The sequence below is a fragment of the Scyliorhinus torazame genome, chromosome 10, assembly GCF_047496885.1.
Source record: "Scyliorhinus torazame isolate Kashiwa2021f chromosome 10, sScyTor2.1, whole genome shotgun sequence".
Lineage (NCBI taxonomy): Eukaryota > Metazoa > Chordata > Chondrichthyes > Carcharhiniformes > Scyliorhinidae > Scyliorhinus > Scyliorhinus torazame.
In genome coordinates this window covers 193,113,329-193,130,986 of record NC_092716.1, presented here as the reverse complement: position 1 = coordinate 193,130,986, position 17,658 = coordinate 193,113,329, and the positions used below count along the sequence as shown (strand labels likewise).

At 46.5% G+C, this 17,658-nt stretch overlaps 2 protein-coding genes across 3 annotated transcripts in view; one reads left to right on the top strand and one right to left on the bottom strand.

Annotated features, from left to right (window-relative positions):
* The first annotated feature begins 474 nt into the window (after positions 1-474).
* On the top strand, positions 475-9,994 carry rep15 (RAB15 effector protein). Of its 2 annotated transcripts, none has more exons than XM_072466218.1 (2): positions 475-649; positions 6,541-9,994. In XM_072466218.1, exon 2 carries the CDS (start codon positions 6,553-6,555, stop codon positions 7,291-7,293), a length of 741 nt encoding a protein of 246 aa, XP_072322319.1. In that variant the 5' UTR covers positions 475-649; positions 6,541-6,552; the 3' UTR covers positions 7,294-9,994. The 2 variants fall into 2 exon arrangements, with proteins under 2 accessions (XP_072322319.1, XP_072322320.1); XM_072466219.1 differs by lacking the exon at positions 475-649 and adding an exon at positions 3,231-3,796.
* Positions 9,995-14,838: 4,844 nt separating this feature from the next.
* LOC140384472 (ovochymase-2) overlaps positions 14,839-17,658 on the bottom strand; it is a 165,924-nt gene continuing 163,104 nt past the window's right edge. Inside the window, exon 18 of the mRNA XM_072466204.1 lies at positions 14,839-16,711. The gene's annotated coding sequence lies outside the window, so the exon portion shown is untranslated. The remainder of the gene's footprint in view (positions 16,712-17,658) is intronic.

Here is a 17,658-nt window from a genome sequence, read left to right as displayed (position 1 = left end):
TCCCAAATTGTTTCAAAATTTGTCACCAAGCCACATAAAGAGATGTTAGGACAGATGGCCAAAATCCTGGATAAAGAGGTAGATTCTGAGCGTCTTAAAGTAAGAAAGAGAAGTAGAAGGGTTTCAGGAGGGATTTGTAGAGCTTAGCACCTAGGCAGCTGAAGGCATGTCTGTGAATGATAGAATGACTGTTGTCAGGGATGCTCGAAAGGTCAGAATTGGAGGAAGCAGAGACCTTGGAGCATCTTCAGTTTCTATTTCACATTTTCAATATAGTCATTTTCAACTTGCCTCTCTTGGGTTTAGGGTGGGTTAACTGTGAACGCTAGTGCAACAAATTATTTTTGTGATTACTTTGCATCCCAATTTGTGATGTCATTCTTTGGTAGGTTTGCAAAGCAATAATCAGCTGACATCCAGACAATTATTACCGAAAACACCTGTATTTGCAAGGCAAAGTGCGACCTTTGTACCTGGGGGTGGCTCATGCTGCAGTCCACTTTTGAAATCTTGGTGCTATTTGTTTAAAAGCTGACAAACTGGATCCATGTAAAATATAGGAATAGCTAACAAAGCGATTACACTGCAGACTGCATTAGCACACGAGTAGCTCTGACCATAAACTGCCTTAAAACAACTCGACAACTTGGTAAGTAGAACATGCTTTTGGATTATTTAACTATGAAACGCGAATCTATCTCTCAGACTTTGCAAGAGCAACAGGAGATTGAAATGGTTAACAATTACAAAAGATTCATCCTGTTTGATTAGTTTAGTGTGTAAGGGTGACTTTTGTAATTTACAAAACCTAACACTATAACCCAATGAAAGGTATCAGAAAAAACTTTCACAACATCCCAAAGCGCTTTATAACCAATGAAGCATTTTCTTTACGGTGTGCGCATTGTTGTAATATAAGAAACACAGATGCCAATTTGTGCTCAGCAAGCTCCCACAAACATCAATATAACAGTCACGTACACATTGTTAGTGATATTGGTTGAGGGATGAATAGAGGAAGGGAGGGGGTGGAATTCCTCTGGTCTTGAAATAGTGCCATTGTACATTTTATATCCAGTTGAGAGGAGAGATGAAGCTTCAAGTTTAACATCTCATTTAAAAGATGCATCTCTAACAGTGCAGCACTTCCCTTAGTACTGTGCTGGGGTTTCAGTGTAGATTCTGTGCTAAGGTCTCTGCAGTGGGACGTAAACCCACAAACTTCTTATTTAGTGACGAGTGTGGTACCTGTTGAACCGCTGCTGGGATGTGCTTAGTGCGAGGTGTTTGAGAGTTTTGACACTTGATTGATATGGATTCAAAGATTAAGATGGAAAATCTAACCTAAATGGCAAGTTAAGAAATGCGCTGATTTTTACTCGTACCAACTTCAATGGGGAGTGAAATGAATTTGGGTCAAAATATCAGCTTTGCCCCTGATCCCCTCCCTCGGTTTCCTGGCAGAGTTAGGTTAAAATTGCTCCTTTTAAAAAGTCACTTGGTCTGAGCGGCATGTTTTTATATTGTGCCTTTTACTTGGAAAATTACCCAATTGCTTTATGGAATCATGGTTGGGGAATATAAATCAAACAAATGGGCATTTAGACATGGAACAAGGGTGAGGAGAAGTGACTGGGAGATGAGGTTTCAAGAAGATTTCTGTGGGTGAAGAGGTTGAAGGGATTTAGAGAGGGATTTACAGAGGCCAGAGTTCAGGTAGTTGAAGTCAAGGCCAACAAATGTGGGGTAAAAGTGGAGCGACAGTAATTTAAGAACTGAAAGATTTGGGAGTCAACGTAAAGCTAGAGGAGTTTACAGTAATGGGATGTGGAGAGATTACAAGATAAAGAGGCGGAACTTAAACATCATGCTTTGAGAACAGGAAACCAATGTATTTTAGCACAGGCTGTGCAATGTTCTGTTAAAGTGTTACCAAGGTGTTAGATCAGACGGACAGCTGACCTTGGGCGACATGGGTCAAGGAAAATTGGATGATTCAACATTGCAGAAAGCATATGTACATATTTTAATGGATGTTTTGTGGTGTTGCTCATGGTAAATTTACGACGACAGGTGGACTATATTATAGTGCTGCTAATACAGACTTATATTTATGCTGGCCTGTCTCTTTAAGGCCACAAGATTCAATTGCAAATAGTTTGTGGACTGAAGTAAAAAAAAATTGTTAAAATGCATACCTTTTTCTCTTCTCATTTGGATATTTTTATGCATGATATTGGTGTTACACACAGATCGATCATGTTTGGTTTTTCAGTGACTCATTTCAAATCATCAAGACATTTCATGCAGTTTAAAACCTAGTTAATAGTTGAGCCTATTGTCGTGTTAGGTACACTGGTCTAACACTGGCTGCAACTGGATGCAGATTAAATCAGAAAGATACTCCAGACCTTGAAGTTAGTTCAATCAGGTTTATTGAGCTAATAGCACAGTTCTCTGTGAGTTCGACTCTCTGCTAATTTAAGTGTGGTTACTCTGTCTGACTGAACCAGACTAGCTCTTAGCCACGTGGTGGAGGTGTGAGATTGTAACAACACCCTTGACTGACTCTCTAGATGTTCATCAGTGGAAAGAGGCGGAGTGTGAGTGCCTCATGTCTTTTATAGTCAGATCCCACCCCTGAGTGTCCTGCCTGCTTATTGGTCATGTCCTGTTCTCTGTGTCCATTAGCTGCTTGTCTGTATATCCCATACCAGCCTCCCCGAACAGGCGCCAGAATGTGGCGACTAGGGGCTTTTCACAGTAACTTCATTTGAAGCATACATGTGACAATAAGCGATTTTCATTTCATTTCATATCATTGTGTGTGTGTGTGCCTGCATATCATGACACCTATTAGTATCATATCATATATCATTTAACATAATATAATTAATAGACTATAACGTAATGGATTTAGGATACAGAACAGCCATGATCTCATCCAATTGCGCAACACAAGTTGAGTGGCCTCCTCCTGTTCCTATGTCCCTTCATAATGTTGCATCATTAATGAAATATAAAAGCCTTATCTCATGCACCTTCATCTCATAAATATAAAATAGTATTTGTCATAATATCCACGCATGTATGTAATGAAGTGCAGACAGGCAGTGATTGACACATTGGATGACCAGTAAGCACACAGTGCAGCCAATCACCAGACAGGACACCACCACTATAAAGCCAGAGGGCAGTAGGTTTCCCGCTCTCTCTGGGCCCAGCCACTGAGACAGTCAGAGTCCACGAGCTAGCACAGTGCAAACACCATGCGGTAGCTAGTAAGTCTGGTCAGGCTAGCACAAGGTCTCCAGTCAGTTCAGTATAGTGTCGACCCACAGTTAAATATGTATGTTAGTTCTATCGTTCAATGAAACCGTGTTGGATCTTCTACAGTGTTAGAGGTCTGTTACTCGCATCGCTGCATCAAGTGCAGTACACACCGAACCAACCTGCCTAACATATCATGGTACCACGGAGTGATACTGAAAATTGACGGACCTACCTCGAGTGAATGAGCATTGACCAGCAAGCAGCCATCCGGTGACATGGAAAACATCCAGCCTCCTCCTCAGCTCCGCATCTCCGGCAACCTCGGCGCAAATTGGAAGCTCTTCAAGCAAAGCAGCATCGGGTGCCAGGAAGATCGCACTATTTCTCTCCACCGCGGGGGACCACGCCATCCGCATCTACAACTCCCTCACGTTCACTGACGGCGAAGACAAAACAAAATTCCAACAGTCCTGCTGAAGTTTGACAGCCACTGCGACATTGAGGTGAATGAGAGCTTTGAACGGTACGTTTTCCAGCAGAGGCTTCCGGGTAAGGATGAACCTTTTCAGTCCTTCGTCACCCATCTCCGCATCCTAGCACAGTCATGTAACTATGACTCGAAGGCTAATTCCATGATCCGGGATCAGATCGTTTTCGGGGTCCACTCCGACTCCCTTCGACAGAAGCTCCTGACAGTCAAACATTTGACACTCTCTGTCGCTATCGAGACGTGCGTTGTCCATGAGCATGCTAAGAATCGTTACTCCCACATCAGGGCAGCAGAAACTGCAAAGCTGGCCTCCCACGAGGCGGAACAGGTGCAGGCCATTGCACAAATGCAGGGCCTGAGCATCGAGGAGAGTGGCCGTTTCACGCGCTTTTCCTGGGTCCCTGCGCACGCGCGCCACGACCGAGTGGACAACGAGCCCAACAACCCGACTGCGCAGGTGCGTACATCGACCGACCGCACTGCGCATACGCGATGGCGCACAGAACACACTGACATCGGCGTCATGACGTGTCCGAATTGTGGCTCCGCCCACTTAAAGCGGCAATGTCCGGCAAAAGGACACGGGTGTCTACAGTGTGGCAAGCTTGAAATGAAAATGAAATGAAAATTGCTTATTGTCACAAGTAGGCTTCAATGAAGTTACTGTGAAAAGCACCTAGTTGCCACATTCCGGCGCCTGTTCGGGGAGGCTGGTACAGGAATTGAACTGTGCTGCTGGCCTGCCTTGGTCTGCTTTAAAAGCCAGCGATTTAGCCCAGTGTGCTAAACCAGCCCCTGCTTGGCCACTACGCAGCCCTTTGCAGATCTGCTCCACCGCTCAGCAGCCAGCGATCCCAGCTGAGGTGCAGAAGTGTCCGCTCAATACAATAAGGCATGCCAGATTACGATCCCAACAGCCCAACGGACCCTGTTGCTGAGTGCCTCAAGTCCCCATACCGGGTGGGCATCATAACTACACATGCCCTGCCTTCCACCACACCTACGCAGCGCCTCTCGATCCTCCGTGATCCCGATGACGAGTGGTCTGCTGTCCTCACAGTGAACAAGGCCCGCATCCGGTTCAAACTGGAAATACCCACTCATCCGGGCCCGAGTCATGGACCCTATGCACCATCTTAAACTGTATAAGACTCATCCTTGCACAGGAGGAGTTTGAGTTCACTTGCCTCATTACTTTGCACCAAAGTCCCCACCCTGTCTACCTCCCCAAATCCACTTGATCCTTTTCACTAAGGCCGTGCCCTTCTCTCCCAACCACCCATATATGTCCTCAGTTCTACCATCCCCCCCTTCATCTGGAAACAATATTTTCTCCAAAAGCATATATTCCGGTACCTGATGGAATGAGGGCAGTTCGTTGCGCGCAAAGTCCTGTACCTGTCAGTATTTGAACTCACTCCCCCATGGTAGCTCGAACATCTCCTGCAGTTCCTCTCACCCAACAACTTGCCCCCCACAAACATGTCCCTGACATTTTTGCCCCTTCATCCCTTCATCTCCTGCACATCCCATCCAGCCCCTCCGGCGCAAACCTATGATTCCCACACAGTGGAGCCATCACCAACATGTGCCCCAGTTTAAAGTGCCTCCTCAGCTTGTTACAAATTTTTATGGATGACTCCACCACAGGGGTCCTTGTGTATTTCCTCGGGGCAAACGGCAGAGGGGCCATCACAAGTTTCCTCAGGCTCATCCCCTCCCACATCTCCTCCTCTAACCAGACCCAATCTGCAACCCCCCCCCCCCGGGAACCTTGGCAGTATGCCAATCTTTACCACCTGTACCCTCCCCACCAATGTCAAATGTAGAGTATCCCAACGTTTAAGGTTAGGCGGGGGGGCAAACCATGCCCAATTTATCATTTCAAAGAAAAACAGGGGAATTACCATTGGAGTTCTGGGCCAATATTTATTCCTCAACCAAAATGTATTATCTATTTGTTATCTTATCACTTTGTGGGATCTTGCTGTGTGCAAATTGGCTGCCCGATTTCCTGCATAACAAGTTCAAAAGATACTTTATTGGCTGTAAAGAGTCTCAGGATGTCCTAAGGCCATGGAGGTTGCTATATAAATGCAAGTCTTTCTTTTTTTCCCCTGCCCCTAGAGCTTTAAATGTAATAACCTTATCCTTCTAATCTCTCCACACCCTATTGTATAAAATTCTCCAGCTTTGCATCTGTTCAAATACCCTTTGGCCCTCTCATGATTCTGACTCATTGCATATATTGTTTCTGGTTGGTGGGTGTGTGCATTCTCTTTATTAATTATCAGGATGAGGGCATCACTGATAATGCCAGCATTTTTGCCTCTTCCTAGCCACCCCTTCAGAAGCTGGCGGTGAAATGTCTTCTTGAATCGCTGCAGTAATTTAGTGCTGAAGGAGGAGGGAGTTTCAGGATCTCTGACCAGCAACAGTGAAAGAACAACAAACAATTTCCTAGTCAAGATGATGTGTGACTTGGAAAGGATGATGTACCCATGCATCTGCTGCCTTTGTCATTGTGCATGGTAGAGGTCATGGATTCAGAAATTGTTGCCCAAGGAGCCTTGTCAAGTTGCTGCACTGCTTCTTGTCGATGGTACACACTGGTGACTCTGCACCAGTGGTGGAGGGAGTGAATGTTTAAGGTGATGGATGGGGTGCCAATCAGTTGGGCTGATTTGTTGCAATAGATCTCCAGGTTATTAGCTATCACTACACGTGTTCCTTTGTTTATCATTAAATGTGTTTTATCTTGGTTTTGTTTTTTCCAGGAAACTGAAATTATGTGGAAGAAAATCATGACAGATCCAAATATGAGAGCAAACATAATAAAGGAGATGCTAAAAACACCGGAAAAATATTTTATTCACCAGTTCAACCAGAGCATCGTCTTTGCTTCCCAAAGAACCAAAGAATACATTGGATTCAAGGATCCCGAGTCCAACCTGAAGATAAATAATTCAATGCTGATAAATATTTTCCTGATGACCTACATTGACCGAAGCATTCAGTGTAAGCTGACTGAATCAATCAGTTGTACAAAGATGACTGAAGAACAAGCCATTCTGTTGGGGATAGATTGGGTTTGGGCAGTGCAGGACGCGTCATCCAAAAACCCCAAGGTGCAGATTGCAGTGCAGGTCATTCACATGGAGAACAAAGAGAACCAGTTGATGGAGAAAAGATTTCAGCTCACAGAGTCCATGAAGCTGGCGAGGCAAGAGTCAATCAACAAAACCCACCCTGAGAAAATCAGTGACTTCTGTTCATCCATTGGAAAAGACTGTTATGGGCTCTTTCTTTTCTTTGGGCGCAAGGACGACCTGAAGTCCATCTGGGGAATCCTGAGCAATGACTTCCACACGCACTTGGGATACGGCCAAGCGGTTGACGATGCTTTCCTGCTGGATTGCATTGAGAAGGCCAAGACCTTTGTCACTCCAGGAAGAATGTTGGAGCTGATCCTTCAGAATGAAGGCATGCCAGAGAGCTCACAACCAATCTGTGTCAAGTTTACTCAATAAACTGCACCAGGACAGTGCCCTGAATGGGTTCCAATACACTATAGGTTACCTAGCAATTCTGAGTTCAACTTTGCGACCAGGAAAACTCTAATTTCACCACTTAAGGAAACTGAACATTACTTTTCAACTTGACGCTACTTCAATGCTTCTCGAAACCATTTTCCATTTATGAATGGAATTCACACCTGATGAACTTCTATTAACAAGAGCAAACTTTATTCTTCAGTCTTACTGTGATTAGTAGTTGTAGAATTCTAGAATAGTACAGACACGAAAGAGGACATTCAGCCCATTGAATCGATGTTGGCTCTTTCAAAGAGCAATTCCAGTTAGTCCCACTTCTGGGCTCTTTCCCCAAATCCCTGCAAGTAGTCTGCCTTCAACTATTTATTCAATTTCCCCCTTTGAAGGCGGCTATTGAAACAGCATCGACCTATCAGGCAGCACATTCCAAATCCTTATTGTGTAAAATATGTTTTCCTCACATTGCCTCTGGTTCCTTTGCCAGTCACCTTAAAACCATATCCTCCTGTTATCGACACATCAGCCACTGGAAATGGCTTCTGTTTATTTATCCCACCTAAACCATGATTTTAAATAACTTTATTGAATTTCACCTTCGACGTCTCTGCCCCAAAGAGAGCTTACATCGACAATGTGCTTTGTTTTCAGGGTTTGTAACTATGCAGGTCATCAAATGATGTGAGATAGTGGCAAAGTGGTATTGTCACTGCATTGATAATCCAGAGACCCAGGTTAATGCTTTGGGGACTTAGGTTTGAATCCCACCATGGCAAATGTTGAAATTTGAAAAGGCTAATGATAATGGGAAAGAAATCTGCCATCCTCTCTGTGGCCTGGCCAGCATGTGACTCCATGTGGTTGACTTTTAACTGTCTTCTAAAATAGCCACATCATGGCCTTCTGAAATAGTCTAGCAAACCACTCAGTTCAAGGGCAATGGGCAACAAATGTTGGCCTAGTGACCCTCATACCCCATGAAGGAATTTCTTTAAATGACAGCAAGTGTAAACCAACTGAGAGACCAGAAGTAACAGCTGGACTGAATGGCCTTCCTCATTTTCCCTGGGTGGTGAAACAGATTGAGTAATGACTTTCAAAAAGGATAAAGGCTTGAAGGAGGAAAATGAGGCAGGGCTATGGGGGGAAAGATCAATGTATAGTGGAACTAATTGGATCACTCTTTCAAAGCGTGGAGACATTTATACCCTTAGTGTGCACAAAGAGGTTTGGGGATACCTAGAAATTTTGAAGCCCAAAGGTAAATCCTGAATTAACGATTGATGAATTTGTAAAGGTATTCTCCTTCTGATTTTTCAGTTCAGTTTCCCTGGGCGGGATTCTCCCATCCCGCGGCAGTGTGTCCACGCTGTCGTAGGGGGGCCAGCACGGCGCTGGAGTGGTTCACGCCGCTCCAGCAGCCGATCCCGGCGCGAACTGTGTGCCGTGGGATCCGCGCATGCGCATTGACGCTGGCGCCAACGCATACATGCGAAGTGGCGCCTGCGCCAATGCGTGCATGTGCAGTGGCCTCCTTCAACGCACCGGCCCCGACGCAACATGGCGCAGGGCTACAGGGGCCGGCGCATAGGAAAGGAGGCCCCTAGCCAGAGAGGCCGGCCCGCCGATCAGTGGGCCCCGATCGCGGACCAGGCCACATCAGAGGCCCGCTCCCGGGATCGGACTCCCCCTCTGCCCCCCCCCCCCCCCGCCCCACATGCTGCCACCTGACCCTTCAATGCCGAGGTCCCGCCCGCTCAGAGCAGGTTAGAACGGCGCCGGCGGGACTTGCTTTTTTTCCAACGGCCGCTCGGTCCATCCGGGCCAGAGAATCGCGGTGGGCACTTAAAGTGGCCCGCGACCGGCGCTACGCCATTGGCGCCGATTCTCCGCGTCTATGGAGAATCGTGTGCCGGCCTCGGGGCAGCGTGGCCCGCTCGCGGGGAGTCTCCGGCCCGGCCCAGGGCTGGGAGAATCCCGCCCCCTGTTTGATTTTTCTTGTATTTTAATTTGGTGATGGTATTCCCATGTCCCGGCTGCCCTTTTTTGCCCGAGGTATCAAAGGTTGTAGTTTTGGAAGGGGCTGTCAAAGATGTCTTGGCAGGGGGCAGCACTGTTGCGCAGTGGCTAGCAATGCAGCCTCACGGCGCCAAGGTCCCAGGTTCGATCCCAGCTCTAGGTCCCTGTGTTTGTGTGGGTTTCGCCCCCATTTCCCAAAAGATGGGCAGAGTAGGTGGATTGGCCATGCTAAATTGCCTCTTAATTGGAAAAAAATAATTGGCTACTCTAAATTTTTTTTTAAAAGGTGCCTTGGCAAGTTGCCGCTATGCTACTTGTAGTTGGTACGTCCTGCTGCTGCTGAATAGGACACTAAATGGTCAATGCCATCACAAACAGTGAGGGGCAGAATTTCACTTTCAGTACCTGGGATAAAACCTAATTTTTCACAAAACCTGGCTGAGCATCAATTGTGTGAAACCAGTGCACATCAGCGCTCACTCTGCAGTGTGACTGGTTCACTACATCAGATTACAATCTACAGTGCAAAGATGAAGATTGACCTCTATAAATAATTGTAGCATTTTAAAGCTCTTTTAACAAATGCTTTGCTTTGAATCTGTTGTAATTCATTTAGTGGATGAGCTGAAACAGGCATTAAAGGATTAATGAACCAAATAAATTTTGAGTGATTTATTATAATGCCAAACACTTGTCACAATGATTACAGTACAAGTGGAGACCATTCAGCCAGTCAAGCTGGTGGTGTCTCAGCAACTGGAGACACCCTGTCAAATTCCATTGTTCTGTTCATAGCAAAAACACAAAAGCACTTTCATTCTCACCTGTTCAGGTACGGCTGGAAAGCTGAGCTTGTTCTATCTAGAGCAGGAAAGATTAACGTTGAGATTTAATGTAGGTGTTCAAAATCATGGAAAATTTCAAATGAGGAATTGTTTTCAGAGGCTTGAGGTTCAGTAACAGAGGACATGACTTAAGATAATTGACAAAAGAACCAAAGGGTATTTTTTAACATGGTGAGTTGTTGTGATCTGGGATGCTCTGATTGAAAGAGAATTGATGAGGAACCAGCCCTCCTGCAACTGGAAACAGTTCCTCCTTATTAAGTCCATCAAAACTCTTCATGGTTTTGAACACCTCCACCAAATGTCCCCCTGACCTTCTCTACTCTAAGGAAGATGTCCTCGAGGACAAAAACTGGCTTTGTCTGGTTAGCTGACTGGAACATGAGTGTGCACTCGGCACTGGCCTTTTGTGTTGCGATGAAGAGTCATTAATCTGAGCCACTAGCCTTACTTCCTTCTCTCCCTGGATGTTGCCTGACCTTCTGAGCTTTTATGCAGCATGTTCTGTCATTATTCCTTTGATTATGTATGTTATTTAGTATAATATTCTTGTTGGATGGCCTGATTTATATTGCAAGAACATTTGTAGCTAAAGCTAAAAACGATTTATTAACATCAACTGTGGGGCAAATATATACAATACAACAAATGAATGAGAGTATCAAAATGCACAAGCAACCTCTCTCTTCCAGTTCCCTAGTCAGTGTGAGATCACCTGACTCTACCATTCACTTGTGTACTAATGAAACTCCTAGTGGCTGTTCGGTGAATTACAACACAACCATGATATCCTACATTTAAGATTCTCTGTCAGCAAGGGTTTGAGAGTGTTCTATTTGCTTACTGAATGGTGTAAGACAAGCAAACAATCCTTGTATCTGTAAAATCACAGACAACTTCGACCAGTGTATTAATCAAAAGTTTGCCCAAATGTGTTTATTGATGAGGCAGACAAAGGACAACACAAATGTATAAATCAAATAACTTTATTCAACAAACAGTAAAAATCAGTTAATCTTAAATGATCCCAAAATATTACGAAAAGGTTGTGATAGTACCCGTGCCGGTGAGCTCAGTCTTGCTGCGGGTCCGATTCCCTGAGTCTAGATTTCCTCATCATCTTTCTTCGTTGCGAAGGTTGGTAGTGCATGCTGCTTCATTCTCTGCTGCATGGAGTCTTCACTGCTGGATGGTCCAGGGATTTGATTATTAAACCCCTCCCCATGCCTTTCCAGAATGTTCTCCGGCCCCCAGGCGATGAGGTCACAGGGTGGGAGTGGCACCATCCAATGGAGTTACTAATGGCTATCCAGCAGGACATCGGGGGTCCATTTACTGATGCATTGTTTGTATGTAAACTTGTTTACTCAAAACGATCGATGCATGAATATCGCTGATTATCTCTTAATGTGGTTGTATACGAACTTGGCCAAGTTTGAATTCCCATCAGGCTGTTTGCTGGAGCTGGCTGTGGCTTGAATAATGGCCCATTAATGAGATGCAGATGATGCACGATCAATGACTACTAAAGCGAGGTTGTAGTCCAACTGGAGGCTTTAATAAGCTAGATGTTTCCCCCAGCAGCTGAGGTACAGAATGAAGGCTGCTGGGGCGGCATTGGCTCTTACCCCGCCTTACAGGGCGGAGCTACCATACAGCTTGATCAATAGGAAACATACAATATCTACCAATGGTGTTCCAGCATTACCAGGTACTGTAATACCTCTACACAGACTACCACATTCACCCCCAGTTAAAAAAGAGTCCGGCGGGGGTGGTGGCCTGATATTACAACATGGTAACATGGTAGAAATTATAGTTATGGAGGTACCGTAATACCTCCATACAGCGTTTTGTAACTATTTACAATTCTATTTACTATTTACAATTTACGATTCATAATTAACTATACACTTTAAAATGAAGCAATCAGTCGATCAGGGGCCCTGGTCGTCCTCTGTGATCGTCGAAGCTTCGGTGGTGACTCCGGAGGAGGCTCGGGCGTCTGTGACTCCGGGGGCGTGGCCTCGATCTCCATGGCAGCTTCCTCACCCCTAGACGGCGCTGGTGGGGAAAACGGTTGACCTGGGAAGGGAGCATCTGCGGGGTGCGTCGGTGGGTGGGGGGGCCTAGACGGGGCCGGCGGAAGGACCGATCCTCCTGTAAGGTGCACTGGTGGGAGGGAGGGTGGGACTGGTGGCTGGGGTGTGCATGGGTCTCCGGCGGGTGCCAAGTCTCGTAGGGAGACCGTATCTTGTCAGCCGTCGGGGTACGCCACTTAGGCGTACTGGGGGTTAGCGTGGAGAAGATGGACCCTCTCGACCAACGGGTCCGACTTGTGCGCCCGCACATGTTTTCGGAGCAGGATGAGTTCGGGGGCTGCCAGCCAGGTCGGGAGCGAGTTCCCAGAGGAGGACTTCCTGGGGAAGACGAGGAGACGTTCGTGAGGTGTTTGATTGGTTGTGGTACAAAGCAATGACCGGATGGAGTGGAGGGCATCCGGGGGGACTTCCTGCCAGCGGGAGACTGGGAGGTTCCTGGACCATAGGACCATAGGGCCAGTAGGACGGTCTTCCAGACCGTTCCGTTCTCCCTCTCTACCTTTCCGTTACCCCAGGGGTTGTAACTGGTCGTCCTGCTCGAGGCGATGCTCTTGCTGAGCAGAATTGACGCAGTTCGTCGCTCATAAAGGAGGACCCCCCTATCACTGTGTATGTAAGCGGGGAACCCAAACAGTGCAAAGATGCTATGGAGGGCCTTGATGACGGTGGTTGCGGTCATGTCAGGGCAGGGGATGGCGAATGGGAACCGGGAGTACTCGTCAATCACATTCAGGAAGTGCGTGTTGCGGTCGGTGGAGGGGAGGGGGCCTTTGAAGTCCATGCTGAGGCATTCAAAGGGACGGAAAGCCTTTATCAGGTGCACTTTCTCTGGCCGGTAGAAGTGCGGTTTGCACTCCGCGCAGATCTGGCAGTCCCTGGTGGCTGTCCTGACCTCCTCGATGGAGTAGGGCAGGTTGCGGGTCTTGATAAAGTGGAAAAAGCGAGTGACCCCCGGGTGGCAGAGGTCCTCGTGGAGGGCTCGGAGGCGGTTCACTTGTGCGTTGGCACATTGATGCACGATCAATTGCACAAAGACTAAAGTTGGGTACAACTGTGGCTTTATTACAGTCAGATGTGTGGCCTCCTGCTGCAGCTGGCGAAATGGCAGGGCACTGGAGGTCATGCATATTTATACAGTTCTCCCTGGATGGAGCCAGCCGGCAGGAGCTACCGGCGAACCTGTAGTGCAGGTCCTACCTTATAAGTGGCTCACTTGCTGGTGGGCCCCCGACCTCTGCAGCAGCAACCTCCCAGTCCTCGGGTCCACCAGCCAGTTCCAGGGCCCTTTCCTCATGTTCGGTGAGTGGCCTCTCATCAGCTGGGCCCCCTCCAGTCCTCTCATGCTCCCTATTGTTGTGTGCGTGCTTCTCCTGTGGGGGGCGGGTGGGTGGCAGAGGTAAAAGGCAACAGTGTTAGACAGGTATATGAATGCACGCCATCGGTTGCGCATCTTGTGCAGAGGTTAGATTTGATTTCACCTGGGGGTGTGCCGCACATCAGGCAGGGAGGGGGGGGGGGGCGGGGAGACTCACCCTGGCTGCCCTGATAAGGTCGTTCACCTTCTTGCGGCACTGGGTGCCTGCCCGTGGTGTCAGAGCCACAGCGCTGACGGCCTCTGCCACCTCCCTCCACAGACGCCGGCTGAGGCGTGGGGCGACCCTGTGGCCGTGTCCGGGGTACAGGGACTCCCTCTTCTCCACTGCGTCCAGGAGCACCTCGAAGTAGCGGTCCTGGAACCTTGGGGCTGTGCGGCGTGCGGCCATCTTGTCGGGTCTTCCGGGGTGGGGGGTGCGCGTCTTTTGAGCCGTCACACCGTGCGGCGTCATTGTCACCGTCCACGTCGGGTGACGCAATCGCAAATGGCGTCACGCCGCTGCTAGCCCATTCGGGGCCGGAGAATTTGCATTGTTTGGGGGGGCCCGACGCCGGAGTGATCCGTGCCGTTTTTGGCACCGGGTCCCGGACATCGCGCCAGTTTTCAGAGAATCCCGCCCTGAAGTGTGATCACTGTGTAACGTAGGAAACATTTGCTACAGTAAAATCTCACACAATAACAACAGGATGGATATTCTGTTTTTTTGGTGATGTTGGTCAGAGGATATAAATATTGACCACGACACTGGGGGAAGAACTCCCCTCAGCTTCTTCAAAATGGTGAGGGGGATCTTGTACGCCCCCTGAAAGGGTAGACTGGGCTTTGATGTAAGATCCCATCAGAAAGATGTTACTTCCAACCGTGGAGCCCTCCCATACTGCACTGGGTGTGTCAGCCTGGCTTATGTGCTCAAGACTGAAGAATGACATTGAACCCACAACCTCCGACCTCAGAGACAAGAGTACGACACATTAAACTACAGCTGACACGTAACACAGCTGCCTTTGAGAGAAACCACATAAGATGGGTTAGTACATAATAAAGGTGTATAATAAGCACACATAATTTTGATTGGTTTTGCTGATTCTTCCATACCACACACTCATTTCTGCCTCAAAGCCAAAGCAAGCGTTTTAGGAATAAATAAATGCAGCAGACAAATAATTGGATATGTGATCAATAAAAATATTCAGAAGACATTTTAATTTCTCCAAATTGCATTTTAAATTGTGACACTTAAAAATACATAGAATACATGCAGCAAAAGACATTGCCAGAATGGAGTTGCAAAAAAAAAAAATCACATCTAGTTCTATTTTCATTCTAACTTTTGATAAATACACACACTTTAAAGTGATGGCAAACAATGTATAAAACTCTTTTCTTGCGCAGATTACTACTGGAAATAATGGAACTTTTAAATCTCCTCACTAAAATATTGTATATATTTATTTCCTAATATTGAAGTACATATTTAATATATATGCACAATTTAACTTAGCCAGCCTGCTGTATAAATCCAAAATGTCTTATACTGTGCATGTGTAAATACAAGAATTTTCAAGGTTACTAAATGCACTTATTTCTGCTGTCTTGAATATACTTGGTTGTTTAAAAGAAGAATCATAGTAGTAGTGTTTAGCCAATGATAAATAAAACCAAGATGTTGTAACAAGTCACAAGTGATAATGGGGAAGAAAGTGGAAAAAGCATGAGAGAGGTGGGAACCTTCTGACTCTGGGGCAAAGTGCTACATCTGCCCAAGGCATAGCACAATATGAGTTGGAAACTTAGACCTTTCAGTGGTCTGGTGGAACATCAAGAGATGATAATGAAAGTCGAGAGTGCTTAGAACTATCAGGAAAGCTTGGACAGGCTGAGGTTCGAGTCTAGAAAAAGAAAGCTTTGGAGCTGATTCATGCTCATTAGGATTGGAAATATTCCCTAAACCCGATGCTCTGGAATTTCCTCTTTGCACCTCTCTATCTCTCTCTCTTTCTCCCTTTGAGACACTTTATAAAACCTACCTCTTGGACCAGTTTTTGGTCACCTATCTTAACATCTTAGCATGGCTGGGTGCCAGTTATATTTGGTGATTGATCCTGTGAAGTGCATTGGGATTTCTTTACCATGTTAAAAGCTCTACCTAAAGTAAGTTGTTGCATAGATACAGAGAAGATAGGAGCAGGAGGAGGACTTTTGGCCCTTCGAGCCTACTCCACCATTCATCACGATCATGGCTGATCATCCAGCTCGAAAGCCTAATCCTGCTTTCACCCCATAGCCTTTGATCCCATTCTCCCCAAGAGCTTTATCTAGCCACCTCTTGAATATATTCAATGTTTTAGCATCAACTACTTCCTGTGGTAATGAATTCCACAGGCTCACCACTCTTTGGGTGAAGAAATGTCTCCTTAGATATGTCCAAAATGGTTTACTTTGAATCCTCAGACTGTGACCCCTGGTTCTGGATACACCCATCATTGGTAACATCTTCCCTGCATCTACCCTGTCTAGTCCCGTTAAAATTTTATAAGTCTCTTATAGTCAAGCCTGTTGGTTGACAGGGATAGATGCTGCCACTTCTAGAGGATGAAGGCTGATAAATAAAAGATAGTCATTAATAAGTCCAATAAGGGAATCAGGGGGAACTTCATTACCACAGAATGATGAGAATATGCAACTCAGTACAAAGGATAGTTGAGACAACTCTGATAAATGCATTTGAGGGGAAGCTGGATAAATAGGAGGGAGAAAGAAATAGAAGGATATGCTGATTGGGTGAGATTGAAGAAGGATGGGAGGAGGATCGTATGGATCATAAACACCAGCATGAATCAGTTGGGCCAAATGTCCAAATTTCTCCACTTTAAGTTCTGTGTATCCATTCACGTAGATGGCACATATCTCACTCGAGAAGCTGCTTTGAGTCGTACAGAGTGTAAACTAACCAGAAATACTGGACGAGCCAATCAAGTCAGGAGTGAATTCCACGCTGGGTGCTGGGCCACTGAACCAGATGGTACAAGGTGCTACCAATCCTGCCCACAACTTAGCTGGAAGGGAATAAAAAGGGAAGATATGATTCCATAGAGTCACAACTGGATACAGCATAGGAAGATATCATAGATATCATAGAATTTACAGAGCAGAAGGAGGCCCTTTGGCCCATCGAGTCTGCACCGGCCCTTACGAAGAGCACCCTACTGAAGCCAATGTATCTGTCCTATCCCCGTAACCCTGACCTAAGGAGGTTGTTTGGTCCATCATGTCTGTACTGGCTCTCTGAAAGAACTATCCAAGTCCCATTCCCCTACTCTTTCCCCATAGCCCTGTATTTTTTTTTGATTTTGATGTTTTCCCCTCTTCCTTCAGGTATCATGCCCAAAGAGGGCACTGGTGACCATCAACTGCAATTAAATTGGTCCGTAATTATGCTTTGCAAAGTACTGCGGTGATTTTGCATTTCCTTCCGCAGCATGGCTGACCAGGAAACTCTCCTGCTCTTTACCACATGCCATCAGGCGCATTGGAAGGAGTTGCAAGCTGATGTTTGTTCATCTTGTGCATACACCTTCCATGACCATCATGCCCTGAAGTGGGACTTGAACTCAGAGCTGCTAGGCTGGAGGTAGGGACACTGCCACTGCGCCCACATGACCTCTTTTCAAGTGGTTACCCAAATCCATTTTGAAAGTTACTATTATATCATAGAATTTACAGTGCAGAAGGAGGCCATTCGGCCCATCGAGTCTACACCGGCCCCCGGAAAAGTACCCTACCCAAGGTCAACACCTCCACCCTATCCCCATAACCCAGTAACCCCACCCAACACTAAGGCCAATTTTGGCCACTAAGGGCAATTAATCATGGCCAATCCACCTAACCTGCACATCTTTGGACTGTGGGAGGAAACCGGAGCACCCGGAGGAAACCCACGCACACACGGGGAGGATGTGCAGACTCCGCACAGACAGTGACCCAAGCCAGAATCGAACCTGGG